Source organism: Alligator mississippiensis, chromosome 4 (assembly GCF_030867095.1).
Source record: "Alligator mississippiensis isolate rAllMis1 chromosome 4, rAllMis1, whole genome shotgun sequence".
In the NCBI taxonomy this organism is placed as follows: domain Eukaryota; kingdom Metazoa; phylum Chordata; order Crocodylia; family Alligatoridae; genus Alligator; species Alligator mississippiensis.
Window position 1 is genome coordinate 97099729 of NC_081827.1, and position 21971 is coordinate 97121699.

Here is a 21971-nt window from a genome sequence, read left to right on the forward strand (position 1 = left end):
ACCCCCTCGCGGAGGCGGTGTCGCGTTGCTATGACCACGCCCACCCCTGGCGACCGGGCCTGCAGAACGCACGGCGCATTTCCTGGTTATAGCCTGGCCCGCCAGGCCCCCTCCTTAAGCGTTACGGCTCCTCCGCCAATCACGGCCGTCGCTCCTCAGTCCCGCCCAAGAGAGGGCAGTAACGCCCTCAGCGCGTGGCCGCGCTCCTCTAGCCCGGCCCCACCCCGCCCAGACGCCGGCTGCCACTGCCGCGCGGCGCAAGCGCACGGGGAGAGCTCCTCTGTCACCTCACGGTCGGGACCGCCGGCGCCGTCGTTCGCCAGCATGGAGCCGCCGCCCGCCCTGCACCCGGTGAAGCTCTACGTCTACGACCTGTCGAAGGGCATGGCCCGCCGCCTCAGCCCCCTCATGCTGGGTACGGGGCCGGGGCCGGGGCCGGGGGCGGAGGGAGGAAGGACCGTTGGATGCTTCCGCGTCAGGGAGACGCCGGCTCGGCCGGAGGCGGGGAGGGAGGGAGACCGACCGACCCGCCCCTTGCGGCCCTCACTTTATGTGAAGAGAGAGAGGGAGAGATATAGAGATATATATCTCTTTTCATATATAGAGAGAGAGAGACACACACACATGCACAGAGGCGTGCTTCTTTAGACCCGTGTACAGACGTGCATGCCTATAGACCTGTGTACACATGTGCATATAGACCCGTGTTCACACATGTGTTTGTGCCTGTAGGCCCATGTACACATGCGCATGGGAGCATATTGTATGTGCACGCATAAAGACCTGTTTACCCACGCAGGTGTATAGGCCCATGTACATACATGCATGTGCATATAGACCCATGTACACACACACACGCGCGCGCGCATGCATTTACATGTATACATACATGCATATAAACACACACACGTCTAAATCCAGCAAAAGGAATTAGCTAAATGAGCAGCTGGAGAGGGTGAAAGGTGAAGGGGAAAAAAAACAGCAAAAGATTATAATAGTGAGGCAGAGAGAGTGAGAACTAGCTGACTGCCCCTTATATTTTGATTAGGTTTTTTATTTAAGTGCATTATACCCAGTGGCACTTTCCAGGCCATACATGGGGTCCTTCAGTCACCAAAGAGTAGCAGACTTGAGTAGCAGAAGGCAGTGTTTGCATCTGAAGTCAAATGAGGCAGTGGAGTGGTTGGTGGGGGGCAAAGTAAGATGGTCCAAGGAGGCGCACAGGAGCTGGCTCAGGGTCAGTGAGGCTGAACGATGAAGCCTGGCGGCATACTCAGTCAGGCTGGTGCTTGGGTTTTTTCCTCCTTTGTTTAACCACTGTAGCTGTACTGGGTGCGACCCTGGCGCTTAATGCATAGACCACATCCATGGCGATCATGGTCTTGTGCTTGGCATGCTCCATGTAGGTGGAGGCATTGCAGATGGCCTTCTCCAGGAAGACCTTCAGCACCCCTTGGGCCTTCTTGTAGATGAGGCTGGAGATACTATTCACACTGCCACAGCAAGCCAAGCAGCAGATGGCCAGCTTGGTGATGCCCTGGATGTTGTTCCTCAGCACCTTCCTGTGGAGCTTGGCACCGCCTTTCCCCAGTCCCTTGCCGCCCTTGCTATGCTCAAATATGTTGACTGAGATTTCACGCAGGCTGGGGCTTGGACCCACTGGTATCTGCAGCCTCACTGGGACCCAGCTGGAACATAAGAGCTGCCATTGCCCAGGTCTTGCCCAGTCTCCTCTGTAACACCACAGTGGAGCCAGGTCTGGCAGCAGCAGCAACACTGGCAGTGGCAACTGAGCGGAGAGAACTGCTATTGCAGGGGCTGCTAGGAAGCTGAGTCTGGCCACCAAGCCAGTCCCACCCCACTGTGTGCCTGGGGACAGCAGGACTGGACACACATGCCATGGTCTGGGCTGTGCCTATGCCTGGGCCAGACGGGGCCAAGGGATTCATCACAGGCTGGATAGAATCCCTTGCTGGCCAGATTTTGCCCACCCCTAGCCCAAGACGATGACCCTACAGAACATCAAATAGGCCAAAATAAGTCAATTCCCTCAATCTCTCTTCAAGAGAAGTCCTGTTACCTAGCCCTCCAACCATTTTTGTTGCCCTGTACTGGACTCTTTTCAATTTGTCCACATCCTTTCTGTAGTAGAGCCCCAAAAATGGACACAGGACTCCAGTGCCCAACAGAGGGAAAGAATCACTTCCCTCGAATTGTCCTTTACAAAGTCCTGACTTTTTAGTGCAATATATGTAGATTTAAAAACAGTTAATGTCAGTGGAGCCTTCCTGTTGGTTTTTAAGCAAATAGTTTTTACATTACTGTTTCTAGAAGGGGAAATATTCTTTTTAAACTGAAGGAAAGTGTGAGTTTGTGCAACTTGCTATTTAACTGATGAAACTTTTATATGGCATTTAGTTACTTTCACCTATACTCTACTTTGGGGAAATAAGACCTCTGTGTTTTTGTCATTAGAGGATCTCTTCTCTCCTAGCTCTCCTTTTTAAGCTCTTGATTGCAGTTGTCATTGTTTTATCCAGTGACTTGAAAGATTTATTGTTGGTGTTCTGTATCTTTCTCAAACTCCTTTTCAATATGAAGCAAAGCCAGATTGGAGGAAGAGATACTTTGAAATCAAAGATGTTACATGCTGAGGTAAAGCATTCTCTCACCCACTGAAACAGCCATAGTTTTCTTTAATAGATGTAGCTATTAGTTATTTTAGGAGTCAAAGTACTGTTATATTTGCAATGTTTTAAATGTGTTTACTAAAAGCGCTAATCTGGGGTCAGAGACTGTACCCCTAAATCTCTTGCTACTAATAGCTACTGAAGCCCCTTTCTTCCAAGAATGTGTCCAATCCCTTTTAGCTTATTTAGCTTTGCTTTGCTAACTTAAACTTAACCTGAGCCATAGAATAAACTTTGCTTGTAGGATAGCTCAAAATCAGTTTTCCTTCAACATAGGTACTCTCACTCCTTGGGGGTTTGTGAGGAGCTTCTAGGAGTTGGGCTCCTTCCCTGCTCTACCCCCTCTCACCACTGGATGGGAAGCAAAAAAATGTCTAAATTACTCTACTGTATCACTTTGATTTTTGGAGATGTGACAATGTAGTTGTAGGGTCACAAACTATTACTTTTCCATTGTCCACAACATGGAATCATAGGGATACAGTGCAGCTTGGCCCAAAAACGTTCAAGAACGATAGCCATTGATGAAAGCAGTTTGTGTTTCTGTTCAGTTTTGTTTGTTTTAATGGAGTTATAGGAGATGTTTTCAGTCTGCTTTTTATGTGAGAAGAAGACAAATTCCTGACTAGCAGGACTGAGAGGGAGGAGATCTGATTGGAACCAAAGGTTTTTCACGTGTTTCAATATTATTCAGTTCTGATGGATTGATGCTATCTTCATACTTAAAAGGAGGCAGTACACTCCAGATTGACTGCCGTACTAAATGGACTATCAGCCTGGTATGATGGTTTGACAGGTTCTCACCAAGAACTTGTCCTTTGTTAACTGGCTGGCCATTGGTTTGCTGACTTTGAAGTACTTTGGCTACTCTGCTTTGTTTCTAAAGTGTGAAGTAGTGATGAAGGGAAAGATCAATCTGTAACTTTTTTGTGGCAACAGCTACATGTCCCGCTAGCAGTCTGATGTAAAGCTTCCCAACAGGCTCAGTCTCTGAACAGATGCCCCATGTACTGTTATCTCAGAAATTGCTGGCATTAGTTTGATGTGCCTGTCCTAAGAGAAAGAGGTGGTTTGCTATCCTGTGGGCTTAAATAGATGAGAGCCTGAATTATTCTGAGCACGAAGACCAGTACATGCCAACAGCAAGTCTGCAAGATTGACAAGAAAAATATTCCTGTGACCCAAGTCAATAAATTCAGTCTCTGTCTGATATACGGAGGCAGCATTTTAGAGATATGTAAATTAATCCTAACTGCAACCAGATAATGTAAAAAAAACTTTGTCTTCAGGCTTTCCTCTCTTGAAAGTTATACTCTCACTAGTGCACCAGTAATGATTTTTGTAGCTAAGTTTTGACTTATGTTGAGAGAGGCCAGAAATATGAATCAATATGTACAAACTTGTACTGATTTAACTAAACTGAAAGAGGTTAGCTTGCTTTAGCCAGACTTAATTCTGACCCAAGTATCCATATGTGAACATGTATGCACCCTGTACATATAGGTAAAGCAAGCTATCCATACATAAAACAGGTTTATTTCACTACATGTTCCATTTTATTTCAAATTCATAATGTGATCCCAGAACTAAGGTTTTTAGTTGTGGTACCACCCACTCAGATGTAGATCTGAGATTTTTATTGCTTCCTGAATTTGTATCTGATAACTTTTAGTACTTGTATCCTTTTCTGAATGGTAAAAATCTGCAGTGATTTTCACAGTATCCAAATATCTACAAAATGGCATTCTGGAAAAACAAAGCACTCGGGGCTAACCTGTATGAGGCTCCACGCATGAAAGAGAAGATTCATAAATCAGAACAAAGTTCATGCAGTAGCTAATAACTGGTTGAGTTGAGGCAAGCCATGACACAGTCTTGGAATAGAGCCTACTAGGCCTTGCATGATCACAGTGACAAGGCAAACCTCAGGATATTCAAGGTCACATGAATTTGGTGACTAGATTATTCCAAGGCGAGATGCTTGGGTTTTATCCTCTGTGTAATAGTACATCTTTAATGTGCGTTTCTCCCTTGCTATACCTGATCTTTATGATTTTCTAGAGGTTTCCCCAAGGGGACGAAGAAGGGTATCCTACTTGCCCCACATATACCCCATTCTCTCTTCAAAGGGCCATAAATTCCACATTAAGTTCCATGTAGCAAACAGGATTGTTTTCTTAGAAACCCCGAGCAGTTTCACCCTGTGAGATGCATAAGCTTAATAAAATCACAGAAGTTAGGGAGGAAAAGAGCTTTATTACATGATTTAGTGCTAAAACCCTTGTCATCCCTGGCCAGAGCAGGATTATTCCTTACAGTATTCTTGCCATAGATTTACTCAGTTTAATTCAAACAAGGCAGCTTTCACCCCTTTCTTAAGGGTGATAATCCCTCAAGGCCACCTTCTACAATACAGGTATTTTCAAGGAAGATGAGTAAGCACTAGGCAAACCATGATTAAGAAATTCATAAAGTGATCTGGAGGAGAGGCAGGAATTAAATGACGTGTGTTGAGGGGGAGTAGATTTCTCTGGCATGGCCCACCACTCCGAAGAACAGTAAGAGGTCTTATGCCAGCAGCAGTCTCTGCCCTATCTCCTTACCACTTCAGAGGAAGAGGGCCTGAGATGCCTGAGAACATTCTCCTTTCTATTGGCATCATGCTGCAGCTTGAATGCTTCAGGCTACATGTGGAAAAAAATGCTTGACTAATTAACATAATATGCTTTCTTAAATGGCATGGCAGCTTAAGTGACTAGAAGTGCTAACCTTTAATACACCCTATTTCCTTACTTCACAGATGAAGGAACAGGTGCTGCTGTCAGTGCCACAGTGCCATGTCAGTGCAGACACTGGCTTTACTCTCATTCAGGGTATACAGTATCTTGTGTGGTGCCTGTCTCCTTATATAACTTTCATGCATCACAGATGCACCCCAGTTCAAACTGATTAATCCAGAGCCCTCTACAAACATCTTATATGGAATTAAACTACATGTGTCTACTCTCTGTTCTGTAAACCCTCAAGATTATTAAATGAACCTTGCCAATACAACAGACTGGCAGCCATCTAATCTTCCTTCTGCTTGGCCTTCAAGACAAACCCAGACGTGGATGGTAATTCTATAAAACAGTCTGAGTTTCTAGTTTAAAATGCCCTTACATTCTAACAATGACACCGTGTCCCAAGTTGATCGCAGAACATGCAAAATCTAGTCATTCTTCCAATTCTTGCTGTTAATCTGAGGGCAGTGGGATTGTTGTCCATATCCAAGAGTGTTGGCCTTTTGTCTTGTTTTCACATTGTTTAGATTGGCTTAACAACTGCTTGGAGTTAACAGGGGGAATTTTAAATAAAGCAGCAAACAAAAACAGTTCTGCATGTTCCCATTCAGTGAAGTATCTAAACCTACAATTGGTTCCATTGATTTCAGAGGAACTCCTTGCACCTTTAAAGACGCACAGGATAGAACTAGGTTAGGGTATCCTGCATCTTCCTGCTGAAACTGTTGGACTGTGCAGAAAGGAATGCAAGATTTGGTAGTGGGGTAGAGTGTGCAAAGAGAAATGTGACTCTGCAGCTTAGTTGGTGGAGCACTCAGCTGGGAAGGGGAATTCTGGATTCTGGTCACTGCTCCCTGAACTGTGCATTTTACATTAGTCATTGTATAGTACAGTGATCTCCAACCTTTTTAAGTAGATCACCTTTGGCATTTAAAAGCAACCCAAGATCTACTGTGCACTGCCACCATCCCCTCCCCCCCCTCCTCCCCGCCTACCAGGTAAGCCTGTGGGGAGGGAAGGGGCAGATCGAGGCAGAGGGAGAAAAACTTATTTGGGGGTGTGCCTCCTCAGCAGGTAAGTCACACCCGACCTGGGCCCCACTTAATTTACCCCTCCTCCTGCTTCTGCAGCACTGTTTCTCACCGTGGGAGCCTCAATGTAGCCCCTGCCCCTTCCGTCCCCCACGGATTGACCTGCTGGGCTAGGGCATACATGTGCATGCACAAGGGCACTCAGACCCCCACACCAGCTCGGATTAACCACAAGAGGCTCCGAGATCTACCGCAAGAGGCTCCGAGATATACCGGTGGATCAAGTTCACTAGTATAGTGGAACAGTTGCCAATAGAAGGGTGAAATGTGTCTCCACCCAATTTAGCCCATAGCCTGGTAGTCCAGAGTACTTGTCTGGCAGTAGGAGCAAATATGGATTTGAACCCCCTCGGACAAAGGAGGAGATTAGGGACACATTTACATCAGTGTAATTGGTTTTTACAGTAGTATAAAAAAGGAGTGGATACATGATGTACTGCCCTACACCATATAATTTACTCAAATCTGGTATAGAATGATCTTGGGAAAAATCAGGGTAAACTACAACAGTGTAAGATACATAACTGTATGTACTGTGTGTCTGCAGCTTACTCTGGGGTAATTTTTCTCAAGGGAAACAAGCTTCTATGCTACTCTGTCACCTACTGGCAAGGAACTGTATTATTGCCTGTTGCAAGCAGTTACTTGAAGAGAGTTGGCTGTCTGTCCACTCTGGATCCTAGTGTAAATTACAAGTATACAAAACTAATATATAGTAATCAAAATATCTCCAGTGTTCTGTGTTTCCTACTAGGCAGATATATGAATCTCCTGGCTCAGGGTGTGAGGTTTTTGGACCACCCTTCTGAGCCACCTAACTCTCCTCCCCATAAACTGTATATGAAATGTAGGTGCCTAATCCTGGGTTCCAGCTTGGAGCCGACATCTTCAAGGTTAGACTTGGTGGTGTCAAGCTCATATCTGCTTATGTCCCTTATTTGATTTAGTGCCTAATTCTAAATTAGTATATTTTTTAAAAGACAGTTGGAAATGTCTTTATTATTTTAATTTAGATATTTTTTCCTGCCACATGAGGAATCCAACCACTGCATCTCTTTACTTGTAAATGGAATTCATAAGGGGAAGTATCCAGTATAGCAGAGCTTCAGTATCCAGGATGAGTGACGTACAAAAGTAACGGTATTCCATATGTCCAGTGTAAACTGACACTGCCTGAGAAAATACTGAATCTTGATCTTGACATGAATAGAAGCAGCTATTTTTACATTTAGTTACTAGATGTGTTTATAAATTTTAAGTCTATCCCAGCCTAGTATTTTTAAAGCCCTGTATTTTCTCTTTAAAACAGGGCCACACTATTAGTGTCTCTTCGAGGCAAACTTAGTTATATTCCAGTAATACATATAGGGGTCACATTATTCTAAATGATACACAGAAATAAATGTAGACATATAATTTGTTGTTCAGCACTGTTTTATGTCCAAGTTGGAAACTAATTCTTCCTCCCTGAGCCAAGTCAGTTTGAATGTGATCATTTTTAGTTCTCCTCCATTTAATGCCCTGAGGCTCATCTTTCCATCTCAAAGTGAAAACCAAAATAACCATCTTATTTCATCCTCAGTGTGATGAACAGGAAAATAGCTATCTTGTTTCTTCTGAATATTATTTGTGGTTTGGTTTCCCTGGTCAATTTTGTACCACTTCCTCCTTGAATGCAAACATTTAAGGCAGCTTGGAAACAAGGTTTGACCTAGACAGGAAATTAAACAAAAGCTTTGGGCTTACCTACACAAAGAAGTAACCTGGAAGAACCTAAATGTGGAACAGCTATTCTGCCCTAGCTCACTTCATAGATGTTCTTATTCCACACTGAGAGTGCAGTGCCTTAGAGTTTAGCTCTTTCCACCTTGGGAAGTTACTGTAGAATAACTTGTGCTTTAAAAGTACGCCTCGCTATTTCACAACAACTCCCCTGCATAGACCAGCCCTAAAAGAAAAGACAGCTTCAGGTACACATCTTCAAAACAGCTGAGGGTAATAGGATCAACAGGGATGCTACCTTCAGTATTCAGTGAGGGTGTTAGGTTTTGCTTTGCCCTAAAAAAAAAAATCAGAAGGCCCAATTAGTTTTAAAAAAAACACCCTTGAAAGAAACATGGGAAGGTTATACTCGATGTTTGCACTTTGACTGTATTTTTAAGGGGCAGAGGGACTAGGACAGAGCTAGATTTTCACTCTAAATCACCTGTTCCAATCTGGCCCCTCAGTAGTAACTGAAAATGAAAAAAATTATCATACAGTGACTCTGTATCAGCCTGTGCAAAACTTCAGTGCGGCTAGTCCTAGATGAGCACCCTTGTGGTGGAGGACTAACTGGGCTACTGAAATGGAATACTTTTCTCATTCCTAGTATCAAGCCTGGGGAGGGTCAAGGAGGTGTTTATTGGCAAAAAAAAGCTGTGACCAAGCTGTCATTTAAGCAAACAGAAATTAAGTGAACAGAGGAGGCAGTGTGGTTTCCCTTACTAACACCCCAAAGAAAATTAACATAAACTGTTTCCTGTGCCTTTGAAAAGAATTATGTTGAGGTGAAAGCTGCAGTCTGGGGTTTGAGGCCAGATGAGATAATGGGGGAAGATAAAGGTGTTGGTTGTAGCCATGTTGGTCTAAGGACATAGGCAGACAGGGTTGTTTGGGTAAATGTGATATCTTTTATTAGACCAACTAAATAGTTGGAAAAATTGTTCTTTGCAAGCTTTCAGGTGCAAACACCCTTCGTCAGGCAGAGGGAAGTGTCTGCATCTGGGGGAAAAGATGTATTGGTGATTGACAGTAAGTGGGCTGAAAAGTATAAAGTGAATGGCTGATGACTCTTTCTCTCTTTTTCCCCCTCTCCACACAGGGAAACAGCTGGATGGCATCTGGTAAGTCACTAGATTTAATGTGCATTAGATACTGAGCAGTATGGGAAGCATTTCCAACAGGACATCATTACATATGCTTCAGCCATTAAGAAATTGTTCTGATGCTGTAGAGAGTGTTTCTGAATGTTTTTAAGATTCCTGGAAAACAAACTAATTTAGGGCAGACACAGTGCAGTCAGGTACTGTTCAAATCTTTGAGCTCTTGCCGATGGACCTGAGTACAAAAATTATTAAAAACAGTTGCATTTTATTGCAGTATCACCCAAAGCTTGTTGGCCCTTTCAAACATAGCGTGCTGTCTCTTTTTTTTTTTTTTAAGCAACTCGACTTCTAGCTGCAGACTTGCCAGCACACAAGAGTAGGTGGGGAAGTAGGTGGGTGAAAGATGAGGCTTATAAATAAGGTCACATGGTTACTTACTAATGCATGCTTCCTGATACAAAACAGCACTACATCCAACTTGTTAAAATTCCCACCTCCAGTAAAGTGCCCACTTAGCTGTCTTCTGCTGCCCTGCCAGTGGGCTCAGCCTCCACTCACTGTCCCATGTTTATATCCACTTCCCACCATCCAGCCACTATCTCTTCTCTGCCTACTGGGGTAGTTCATGCTCCAGGCTCTCCCAGTTTCTGATTCCCTGAGGGTACTGGTCCCACAGCTGGGAGTTCTTCTGCCTATCTGGCTGGAGGAGGGAGGCCACAGAGGACCTTGTGTTCTGGCGGGGAGGGGTCTTCCTCCTATCACCCATTTTAGCATCTCATTATGTGGTTGAGCCACATCTCTCCCACCTATCTGCAGTGTGACACAAGGCTTGATATTCATGTGGACCATTTTTATGTTAACATCCCAGCAGACACTGGGATATTAGAATTTGTTCATGATCATAGAAAGGCCATGATCTTTTCTTTAATCTTGCTACAGTTGTTTGCCTTAGTAACATCCTTAAGTAATAATTTTTGTGGATGATATTTATGCTGAGTAACCCATTTCCTCCTCTCTTTACATGGCTTCTGGCCCTCCCATGACAGGCATACCTCCATAATTGTCCATAAGGATGAATTCTTCTACGGCAGTGGTGGAATTTCCAGCTGTGCACCTGTAAGTTCAGCTTTCCTAGAACTTAATTTTTTCAAGCTCTATTTCCCAAATAAATCCTATTAGTCTGCAAAAAATTATTTCTTTAATCAGGAGAACCTTGCATCTCTGCCCTCTAGAAGAGCAGGTGTAGTGTATTTAGTCTGAACAGTTTTCAGAATGCAGCTAGGTGAAGTACTGTTTGCCATAGGGACTGGTCACCTCAGGGGGGAAAAGGGAAGCTTTTACTAATGATATATAATACAGCCAGAAGTTAAAGTTTGTTTCAGCCAGCGTTCCAAAGAAATTGTAGGGCTTCCTGCCACTCAGAGTTCGAGAGGGTAAATGCTTTCTGTTGCTGAGCTACCTATAGGCAGCCTTGGCCGGTCTTAAATTGAAAGGTTTTTTAATGGTCTGACCTTGATGACTCAAGATGCATAAAAATATGCTCATGCCTTTACATTCCTTCCAGTTTTTGAGTCCAAGCCCAGGCCCTCCTAAACAGAAGTTAGCCACATGTCAGAGGTCTGTGTGGAAAGCATAGGACCAAGTGGCAGTATAAGCCACATGAACTCTGTTACTTCATTGTCTAAATAGGGAGTGAAGGGAACAGCAGGGCTTCTCTCAAGCTAACATAGTCTAAATTCCTTTCTCTGATCCTAGGCAAACAACAACAGCTGGAATGGCATTATGGACAGTAGGAAATTGCCAACCTCTAAGTGAATCCATTCTGTCCATTAAGCTTATTTTCTTGGTTTTCAATTTTACAGGGAGGAACACTGCTTGGTCCCCCAGACTCAGTTGTTGACCTAGGAAACACTGAAGTTACAGAAGAAATTTTCCTGGAATACTTGTCCTCGTTGGGGGAATCGATGTTCCGGTGAGCATTAACTTTTTTGCTGCTTTTTTTTTTTTAAATACTTTCTTGGCATAGAGCTGCTATATGCTAGAGAAAGGTGGGCTGGGGAGCCCTGGGGCCAATTCCACCAATACAAAACTTTATCTGCCCAAAAACCTGTTTGGTGTTAGTCAAACATTGGGGCTAGATCTAGCATGTTGGCAAGTAATAAACTGTAAGCTACACAACAGTCCAATGGACCTAGACCTTTAGCTAGACTTTACAAAGCATTCTGCCAGGAAGCCTGCAGTGCCAATACTTGACAGCAAAACAGGGTCATAATGCCTTGGTGAGAGGATCTCTAGGGAAAACGCATGTGGTGCAGGAAATGGTATTTCATTAGCATGTGGTCTTTCCTGAGAATCAGTACTGAAATGTTGCAATAATGCATAAACTTGAGATCCTGATGCCACTTGTGTTTGTTAGAGATCCTAGTGTGCATTCCACAAGAGTAGGAAACATAATACGTAGTGTTTTTAATAAATTCCAACTTTTGTAATTCATCTGATCTCATAGCCCTTCTGTAGTTTCACTTGAAGAAACTGGTCCGCACTTCCCCTCCAAAAGACTGTTTTGTAGCATCAGTGATACAGAATGTCTGCTGTCTTCCACCCCCACCTCAGCTGAATGTGTAGTTGAACTGACTAATGTACATTGCCTAAAGAGCCATGCATTCTTTGGGATTCAAGGTGCTTTTCTAAGGGGTTATTTCTCATTATTGATCCGAGTTCCTTTTAGCTATAGCTGAGTCTCTCTTTTCTGTTTTTTAACTCCTTCTCCTGGGCACAGAGGAGAGTCTTATAATCTCTTTGAACATAACTGCAATACCTTCAGTAATGAAGTGGCACAGTTCCTGACAGGGAAGAAGATCCCTTCCTACATCACTGATCTTCCATCCGAAGTCCTTGCCACGTGAGTTTGGCTTCTGTTTGTATAAGGAGCACACTGTGTCTTGCTAATGTCACACAGCACAGATAAGGCCCTGCAGGAGACTGGCATCTGTTCTATTTTATGAGATGGGGAAGAAGATGCTTACTTGCTAAACTTTAACATACATGTGTAATGACAGTCTGTGTACCACACACACCAGGTACAATTGTACCTAAAGAAGGGTGGAATGTTTTCTCTCTCCACCCTCAGCAAACTTAAAAACAGTTGCTTCCCTGTGAGTTTGTCTCACTTAGCAAGAGGAAGAGAGGAGGGATGAGAGTGCTTCTAGGTGTACTGGCCCAGGACACTAATACCTTTTTTAAACTCCTGTAGGCTGGGCCTTAGCTCAGGATAGAGCCCAGCAATGCTTAAATCCCTGTTTCTATCCCACTGTAATGGACTCTGGCTTTCCTTAGAGGAGGGCAAAGGGAGTTTAAATTTTTAAGTTGCTCTCGAGACTTAAAAGTTATGGTTGGTTGGAAGCATTTGGAAAGGAGGGCATGAGAGAAAGTCCTCTAACATTCTATTCCACCAGATTGGAGTTTGGAGACTAACCCAGGCTCCCTTGGTGCATACCCTGAGTTGAGGCAGTGAGGAAACTGCAATCAGATGCTCGGGGGGCTGCTGCCTTGCCAGCTCACATAACACTACCCATTTTGGGATGTGCAATACCAATTGATAGGCAAGTTTTTCCAGTCTTGGGAAATCATCCCCTTAGATTTCAAAAGTCAGACATGGCATATACTTGAATGGGAAACTTTCAAAGAGAATCCAGATGCTGTAGAATTCAAATAGGAATTAGCCTTTGATCATTTCATCTGACAGAACAGCCACTTGCACCTTTGCGAGATGTTGGTTCAATGCTCAAACTGGGGCTTGGGCTACTCATGACTATTCAAGACTCCATGCCCTTTCCCTTTTCTAATACAGAGGTTACTTTTTTAAGTTATGGCATTTCTGGCCAAGTTCAAACTTGACCTTCCTCTTCCCTGATTTTCCTCCTAACAGCTTCAGTTGGAAACACTATTACTTCTCTGTTTAAAGTTATTCATATGATACCTCATGGAAAACTGCATTGCAAAATGAAATTCTGATCTTACATCTAGTTCAAGTAAGTTACTGGGAGTTTCAAACAAGGTATCACCACCATGTCAGTACTGCATGTTAGGTCTAGAGCTAACATGTTATAACGTGCTAGTACTGTATGTTAGATCTAGAGCTGGCTCACCTGAAATCAAGTTTGTACAGACATTCCTAGTTAAATTCTATTCCAAGAAGTGGCTGAGTTTCAGTAGGGCACAAGAAAGTCTTTTGAATATCTTCTGAGCACTTGAAGATCTAGGTCTTATTTTTTGCCTCCTCAGACCCTTTGGACAAGCTTTGAGGCCTCTCCTGGATTCCATCCAGATCCAGCCACCAGGCGGGAACACTTTCAGCAGACACAACGGACAGAGCTAACAGGAGTGGAGGGGTGTGCCCCACCTCACCAGGGCTTCCCCTTTTTAAACACAAATCTGCCAGATTTCTATTTTATAATTTTACATCAGAATTAACTCCAAGAAAGCAACAAGATGGTTTTTTAGACTTTGTAGGTGGAGGATTTATCAGGTTGCATGTAAGATGCTACCAAAAAGGTTGTCATCATTTCTGATAGCATTATACTAATTTATTAAGGCTGTCTTGTCCAAGCACACTGATGCTTTCTAAGTAGCCCCCAAGCTAGTGAAGGGGATTTAATTCTGTGAAAACTTGAGGACCTGCCAGACAGTTGGGAGTACCCATAGGGAAGCACTGAGTTATAAAGCCTAGCCATCCCTTAGCAGACTACATCTTTTTTTCCCCACTGCCCATAATATGGAACATCTACTGCATCCATGATGGGAAAAAACAGTGAGTTTTATAACCTTATAGTGAGGGCCCACCAGTATTAAAGCCTTCTGAGTAAGTATTAATTTAATGTTGTGTTGCTTACTCCATGCAGAAGTTGACCTAACCTGGTCAGAACATGCCTAGGAGCATGGTTTCAGGGGAGGAGTGTCCTGACTGAATTAGCTGCTCACTTATCAGTGATGCTTTTTTGTTACAACCTTCTATGCAGTTGGGTGAGTGGGAGAGCATCTACTGCAGAGGCTCACCAGGAACAGACAGGAGAATATTCAAAAGGAGATACTCACAGATCATCATCTCCTTAAGTGAGAAGGGACGAAAAACCACAGTCGAGTAAGAACAAAATGCAATAAAACTTTTTCTTCTCCCCAGTCTCATCAGTGCAGGTACAAAACCCTTGTAACTTTTGCATGGGAGCTGATGAATCAGTGTTGCATGTGCATTAAGGCAAGAATAGCATGGCAGCTGCATAAAAACATGTGGGCTGTGGGCTCAGCCTTCAGCATCTAATGACAGCCACAAAATAGGCAGTAAAAGTCCCAGCCTTGTCTGATATCACAATCCTTTCCATGATAGTTGAATCAGATGGGAGTCTGATTAAGTGCAGGTGGGGAGTAGATATCAGGTAAGCTGTCCAGAAGCAGCTCTCTAGTCTTCATGCAGATTTGCCCAAATTTAAAGGGGAAAAAACCAAAGCTGAAGCAGCTGTTTCTAAATTTTATTTTTTCCCCTTTTTTTCCAGTGGGTGTCAAAGATACTCAGGGGCTATTGCTGGGAGTGAGCAGGGCTGAGCTGAAATCCAACAGTTGTGTCAGGACTTCATCCTCTGACTAAAGATTACTATAGCCTTTTACAAACCTTCTTAGGGGAAGGAGGTTATGGAGAGGAAGAAGGTAGACCAGAGTACTGGTATCTGCTGTTTCTAGTTTAGGAGTGCTTTCTCCCTCCAGCAGTTGGATTTAGGAAAGACAACATGAGACAGACTTTGCCATGTGCCCTGTGCAAGGGAAGTGCTCTGACCTGCCTCTCGATCTCTAATTGCACCAAGTGCACTGAAAACCTCCTAGGATACTAAAATAAGCATGTCCTTTCTTTGCTAGGCTCCTTCTCCCCTTGACAACTGTTCCAAAAAGATGCGTATTAGGAACCTCTCCTTTCCCTCAGCTTTATTCAGTAAGGCCTCCCAAGTAGCTCCCAAGAGTTTGAGGGTGGAGGAGGAGGATGACCTGGTTTCTTCCGGGTGTGTGCAATTCCCCATTGCCCTGGTGTAGCCCCTAGCATACGTGCAAAGTGGGAGTCAAATGCCTTCATCTGATGTGGCAGCATTTTACATCCTCTTTCCACAGCTGCAAGTAATTCTTCCAGGACCAGGGCACTGGTCAGGGTAGCCCAGAATGTCTTTGATTATTTTATCTGCTTGTGCCATCGCAGACCTCTGCAGAAGCCTTTCACTGTAAGAGATTTGCCTCTAGGTTGGAGAAAACATAAGCAGTAGGAACCCAATGGCCTTAGGATCAGGCCTTGCTTTGTTACACAAATTTGTAGCTGGCAGAAAGTGCATAGTATGCAGAAACTTTTCTAAAGTAAGTGCTATCAGACCCCTCCTTTCTTCCTAATCCAGAGGCACTAATAGGTCTTTGCCTTCCGCTAAGGAAGGTATAGCTCAGTTTTCACGTGCTGTGTATGTCCTGTCCTTCCTCATTCTATTGTGTAACTCAGGACAAACCTGTAACCTAGCTTTGTATCTTTAGGGAGACAGTGGTCCTGAACCAGGTGTCTACTTGACTGCCCTTCACAATTTCAGGACTTTTTACATCTTTGCTGGGAGGAGGGGAGAAGATGAATGACTTCTCCTTCTATGTTTTGGAATCTGCCCTTCTTTTTCCCTAGAATCTTAGTACAGAAATAATGCTGCTATGTGAATTACTTGGCAAAATTTTACTCAACTATACTGTGTTTGCAATAACAATGCACCTCTGATGGGGAATTCCCCAAAGGGTCATCTCTGTTTAAGACTTAACTCTGGGTTGCACAGCAAATGGACTCTATGAAAAGGAGTCCTCTTTGCTCTTAACTAATGCAGTTGAATAGTGAGTACTCACGCTCTGTATGCCTTTTAGAAACCCACCCCTTCAAAAGATGGTTATGCATAAGTTGCAGAAACATATACTCAGCATTCCACCCAACCACACTTATTTATAGGTATATAAAATAGATCGAGATAAATATGTAGTGTATATAATGAAATACTTCTGCCAGTTGACTGACAAAGGGACAGGGAAACTGAACTTGTTCTCTTGGAAAAGAACAGAATCCCTTTGCCCCAAATCCTAGTTCTGTCTTGTATTGCTGGGGCTGCCCCATGCCATTTTTAAAACATGAATTAATAATGTTGTTAGGCAGAAAGTGGTGTTTGGTTTATTCTGTTTTTTTCTATTACAATAAACAGAATTCCACCAGTGTTGTATATTTGTTCCTGTGTCTGCACAGCCGTCATGTTAGAGGCCCTTCTGCTTCAGTCAGGTACCAGTGGTCTAGCCCCAGTAAGATGCAGACTGGAAGAGTGCCCCAGCTTGTGCTGTTTCATATTACAGAAGGAAGTTGTGGCTGCCTCACACTGCTTATGACTTGTCCTTCCACATACACTGATCTTGCATTAGGGAGATTTCTTGGGGGCTGGGTGCAGCTCTAAGGGGCCTGTTACTGTGCTGAACAATGGGTGGACTGAGTTAGGTGGTCTTCCCTCACTTGAGATTAAGATTCCTTCATACTGCTGCTCCCTTCAGGTGGATGGTGAAAAATGAAACCTGATCTCTCTTGGTAATGGAGGAGCCCAGCTTAGTTCAAATACAATGGAAGACAGTAGTTTGGGGAGGGTGAAGGTCTTAAGTTGGAAAGTCGCTAAGCCCTTCTCAGTGCTCTTCGCGTTTCAGCTACTACCCAAACACTATCATGGGGAGGAGGAAAGATTAAACCAAATGGATGCTTAATGTCTGGCTTTCCCAGCAAACGCAAGGGAGAGATTGCATGAGATACCCAACTGCTCTTAATATGTCCATTTCTGAACTCTGTCAACATGGCTTTCCTAAGAAAGAAATATTCCAGTCCAGTCATAGTAATTGCCTCAACCATCTGAGTGTAAACAGGTTATTATGGTTGGGATCTCTCTGCATGATCTTGTACCACATCTTTATCCAAGTGACAACCCAACCTCCTAATCTCTTTTATTGCTATGAAGCTGGATTCTGTCACTAAATGGTAGAGGGCAGAACATTTCAAATGGTGGTTGCTGCACTTGAACAGAGGGGTCAGGATTGCAGCCGTGGTGGAAGGTACCTTGTTAACAGAGGTGGATTGTTGCATGGAAGGGCTGGTTTCATGTTGGCCACCAACAGTTGTCTTGGGGAAAGTAGGTGTTTCTACAGCCAAGCGTCAAAACTGGATATAGCTGTTGCCTCAGAGCATAATGCCCACACACACAGTTACCTCCTATTCTAGCTACAAAGTATTGGCCCATCCCAGGAGTCTTGAAACACTTCTTTTATGCCAGCAGCAGCTGCTTCAGATCTAAGTGACAGCAGAGGGAATGTATCACAGAATCTCCCCCATGCAGTCAGAACAGGTGGTTTGGGAAGATCTGCAAAGTGTTGAGTAACATCAAGATGGCAAACTGTTTGCCCAGGGCAGCTGCATGCTTAAAGCAAACCCAGATGATGGGAAAATGGGGAAAGTGGTGATCAGAACATACCTAGCTGGCTGTTACTGAGCAGAGTCAAAGAGATGCCTGGGTTCCCTGTGAATCCTCCAAAAGAGGTGTCCAAACACCAGGTGGGAGCCATAGTGGGGATACAGGTTGTGAAAAGCACAACATACTAAATGCATCGCTGGAGCAACTCAACAAATTGAGAGAAAAAGGTTATAGTGTCTGCTTATACAAGCAAAAGAGACAAAGCTTAGCAAAATTTCAGTCGGATTGTTACAAGAAGCTGCCACCAGGTGGCACTGCTATTATGTCCCTGGTTATGCAACTCATTTTCTGTGAAGCACCTTTGGCCTCATTACCACGCTCCATAATCATCCACATTAATACTCACTGGGAAACGGTGCTTGAGGGTTGTTACCAAGGGCTCTGGTGGTCCAGGTGTAGAATGTGTTTTTCAGTGACCTCTGAGGGGACAGGCATCTGCAAGCAGGACCCTTCACTAGCCTCTTTTGAGATGCCAAGGAACGAACTGGTTGAGTTGACCTATAAAGGCAGACTCTTCCTATTAAGCTAAGAACCCAAACAGAATTGCAGGTCTTCACATATGCCAAAATGCCAGTGAAGTCCTCCACTCTACCAAGCCACAGACTTTTAATTTGTTCCAGGTTTTTAGGATAAACTCTATTTGAGACCAGTTCCTTGTCCCTCTAACATTATATAGAGGGAGAAAGCATAGCTGTTTGAAACATGGGCTTAACCTCCAAAGGGCTCAGCCAGCACCTGGTGTGCTGTATTCTTATCTAAACTATCTGCAAAGCCAGGCTGGAGGTCAGCCCTTCCCCCTGAAAGCAAAGAGTGCAGGGAGAGCTGTGAAATGGAAGGCAGGGAGGAATTGGGGAGCACGTCCCCAGCTCTTCTGATTCTCTAAGAAGGCTGGGATTTCACACAGGTTGGAGTAGGTTTGTTCTTTCACCTTCATTTGTTGCCCTCCTCAGGGCTCTGCCATTACATTTAACTTGTCTGAACATCTCTGGTTGGGACCATACCAGCTAAATACCAACTCACTGTGAGGAAGCTACAAAATATTTACCGGGCAAAATATTTATTTGGGCAAAATATTTACATTTATGTATGAGTGTTGTGCCCCAAAAGGGAGAAAGTGGAGACCCAGCTGTAAGCAGACAGAGGACAGCTTGGCTTTACTGCTACAGATGCTTCGACACATGGGCAAGTGAGCCCTCCTCAACTTTCAGAGGGGACAGGAAGTCAAAACAAGAACATCTTTCAAACCGAGAGCATGATTTGGAACCAGGCAAATGAAGATGAAGATCAGGGCTGCTTTAACTATGTCTATACAGGGATTCAAAGATCAGAGCTTGAAACCAGTTCCTTCCAATCATTCTGCTCTACATAAACATACAACATTTTGTTCAGCCTGCAGCTTAACACGGCAACCAGACCCCAGGTTGGTGAGGCATACTTATTCAAAATTCATTGCACCCTCACAATGAATTAACAGGGACATCTAAACAAATCAGTCCATAGGTAAAATAGGTTCTATAAGGACAGCTTGTTTCTAGATCAGTTTCTCAAACTGCAGAATACATTCCTGGGATTATGAAGCCAACTTGGAGCTGATAGGAGAGAGGAAGGACTGCAAAAGCAGAAGAAAAAGGGAAAATGTGAGTGAAGAAAAAGGAAGGAAAAAAGAACAAGTCTGTAGTGCCTCGCAGGTTACTGGTGAGGGTACAGTATGGTTCTAGTAACATAAAACGTTACTTTATTATTCATAACATAAAATCAGAGCAGTGCATTTAAATATTACAAACACCATGTGGTATGTGACCCAAAGAGCTTGAGAACCACCATTACCACTAATCACCCAGCTGCGCTCCAGCCATCTTAGACACAGTTTGCCAGTGGCTCCACACCCAGGGAGTTCATACACATCCAAGAGCTAAGTCCAGACTCCCTGTCTCTCTCATACCTGGGTGATGGAAGAAACAGTACAGAAGAAACCATATATGCCACAGAGACACCAATTGTGAGGGAAAAGAGTTTGCAGTGCATATCCAAGAAGACCAGACCACAGCACTTCACTCCCCAACATGTGGGGAGAGGAGTTATCCTGGTACCTGACCATCTCCCAGTTTGCAGCCCATTTTCACACACAAAGCAAATAGGAAAATCACCCTTCTGAGGAAAAAAATCAAGAGATCAAAGATTAAAGGGCACAAAGATGCCAAGAGGGTTCATAGACTCATACATTGTTAGGGACTGGAAGGGACCTTGCAGATCATCTGGTCCAGCCCCCCCCCCCACTCTAGGCAGGAAGACAACTGGGGTTAGGTGACCCCAGCGAGGTGACTGTCTAGTCATGACGATGGTGGAGAGGAACAGACTGAATGACCTGGAAGTCTCCCATTCTATGCTGACAGCTGGAGCTGCCAAGCTGCCCCATGTCTGTGCACTTGTGGCTAATTCCTGCCCAAACTCACCTTCCAGAACCTCCTCACAGGAACAGCTGCCATTGTCAAGGGCACGGTGAAAGAGACCCAAGCCCAAGCACATCTGTGGCACAGCCCCTGACTTTGTACAAAGATGGCAGAGGGTACGTTTGTTTTGCTCGCTCACTCCTTGGCTACACAGCAGCAGTGGGACTGCAACTCAGCTGTGTAGGGTGGTTAATGAAGTGCACTTGAAAGCTCCTGGGATTGTGTCTTTCCTGGCTGCTAATTGCCAAAATGGTGTGGCTTTTTGTGAAGGGGCCACAACAAAAGTACTCTGTCCTCTACTGCTACAAAACCCAATGTCTTTATGTTCTCTATGTTTCTCTTCAAGAGAAAGGCATTGGGTTTCGTAGCAGTAGAAGACAGAGCACAACTGGACTGTCCTCTATGATGGCCACCCTAAGGCCATACCCAGGAAGTGTGCCCACCAGATAGCTTAACCCAGACATCCAGCCCCATGGCATATAACTGCTATGAGTTCAGCACATGCAAATGTGAGGAATGTTGCCATCTGTGTTTTTGGAAAACAAGCTGTGTTCACATAGCAAGGAAGGAACACCTTCACAAGCATGCCAGGTGACCAGCTAACACTTCTGGAGTTCCCAAAACACCTGTATGGAAAGAGTTTAAGTAAAACATGCTTGCTAATGCAGGTTTAGACAGCTCTTTTCCTGGTTTACGCATGGCTTGAAGCAAAGCCAGGACCTACGGCAGAGTGATCTGCTCAGGCATCTGCTGTTCCTGATAGAGTAGTTAGTGCAGAAGAGACACCTAGTCAAGTAGCTATTGTCTGTAAGGGGTAGGGCTATAAGTACACTGCTGTACCCTCTGTTCGTCCAGGCCATGTGCTGTTTCCCCCACCCCCTGCTACACACACAAACCTTTCAAAGGCCAACACAGACACATCACTACCACACTTTCCAAACATTCTGGAGCACATACCTCCCATTTACTTGAGACCAAAGTTCAAAGTCCTGACCCTAATCTACAAGGCATTTCACGTCCTTGGACCTAGTTACCATATAGTCAATCCTGCCCTGCAGTCTTCCATGTCAGGTACACTCCATGGGGATGACCCAGAAGAAAGAGGATGGTCTTGTGGTTAAGAAGTGGCATGGGCTCTCAGGAAATCTGGGCTTAAGTCTCCATTTTGCCACCAATTCCCCATGTTACCTTGGATTAATCGCTTAAGCAAAGCGCATCTCAGCTTGAGAAGGGAACTTCCCTACCCACCAGGGTGCTCTGAGGAACATGCATTAGCTGTTATGCGTTGTTGGTTGTAGTCATGTTGGTCTAAGGACATAGGCAGACAAGGTTATTTGGGTAGATGTGATATCTTTTAATAGACCAACTAACTAGTTGGAAAAATTATTCTTTGCAAACTTTTGAGCACAAACACCCTTCTTCAGGCATATCGAGTCTGATGGTGAACTGCGTGCTCTCCTGGGTAGAATAGAAGCCAACATGCAAAATGTAGGTCTGTGAAAATGCAGAGGTGCAGAGGTGGATCTTACTTAGCT

At 44.2% G+C, this 21971-nt stretch overlaps 1 protein-coding gene and 1 pseudogene across 2 annotated transcripts; one reads left to right on the top strand and one right to left on the bottom strand.

The window, feature by feature from the left end:
• The first annotated feature begins 45 nt into the window (after positions 1 to 45).
• On the top strand, positions 46 to 16697 carry DESI1 (desumoylating isopeptidase 1). Of its 2 annotated transcripts, XR_009461699.1 has the most exons (7): positions 46 to 415; positions 9428 to 9449; positions 10478 to 10547; positions 11294 to 11403; positions 12211 to 12333; positions 13360 to 13462; positions 13716 to 13800. XR_009461699.1 is itself a non-coding variant. In XM_006258974.3 (6 exons), exons 1-6 carry the CDS (start codon positions 325 to 327, stop codon positions 13807 to 13809), a joined length of 510 nt encoding a protein of 169 aa, XP_006259036.1. In that variant the 5' UTR covers positions 63 to 324; the 3' UTR covers positions 13810 to 16697. The 2 variants fall into 2 exon arrangements, 1 of the variants encoding a protein (XP_006259036.1); XM_006258974.3 differs by lacking the exon at positions 13360 to 13462 and having other exon boundaries at positions 63 to 415; positions 13716 to 16697.
• On the bottom strand, positions 1311 to 2096 carry LOC132249832 (histone H4-like; annotated as a pseudogene).
• Positions 16698 to 21971: the final 5274 nt, after the last annotated feature.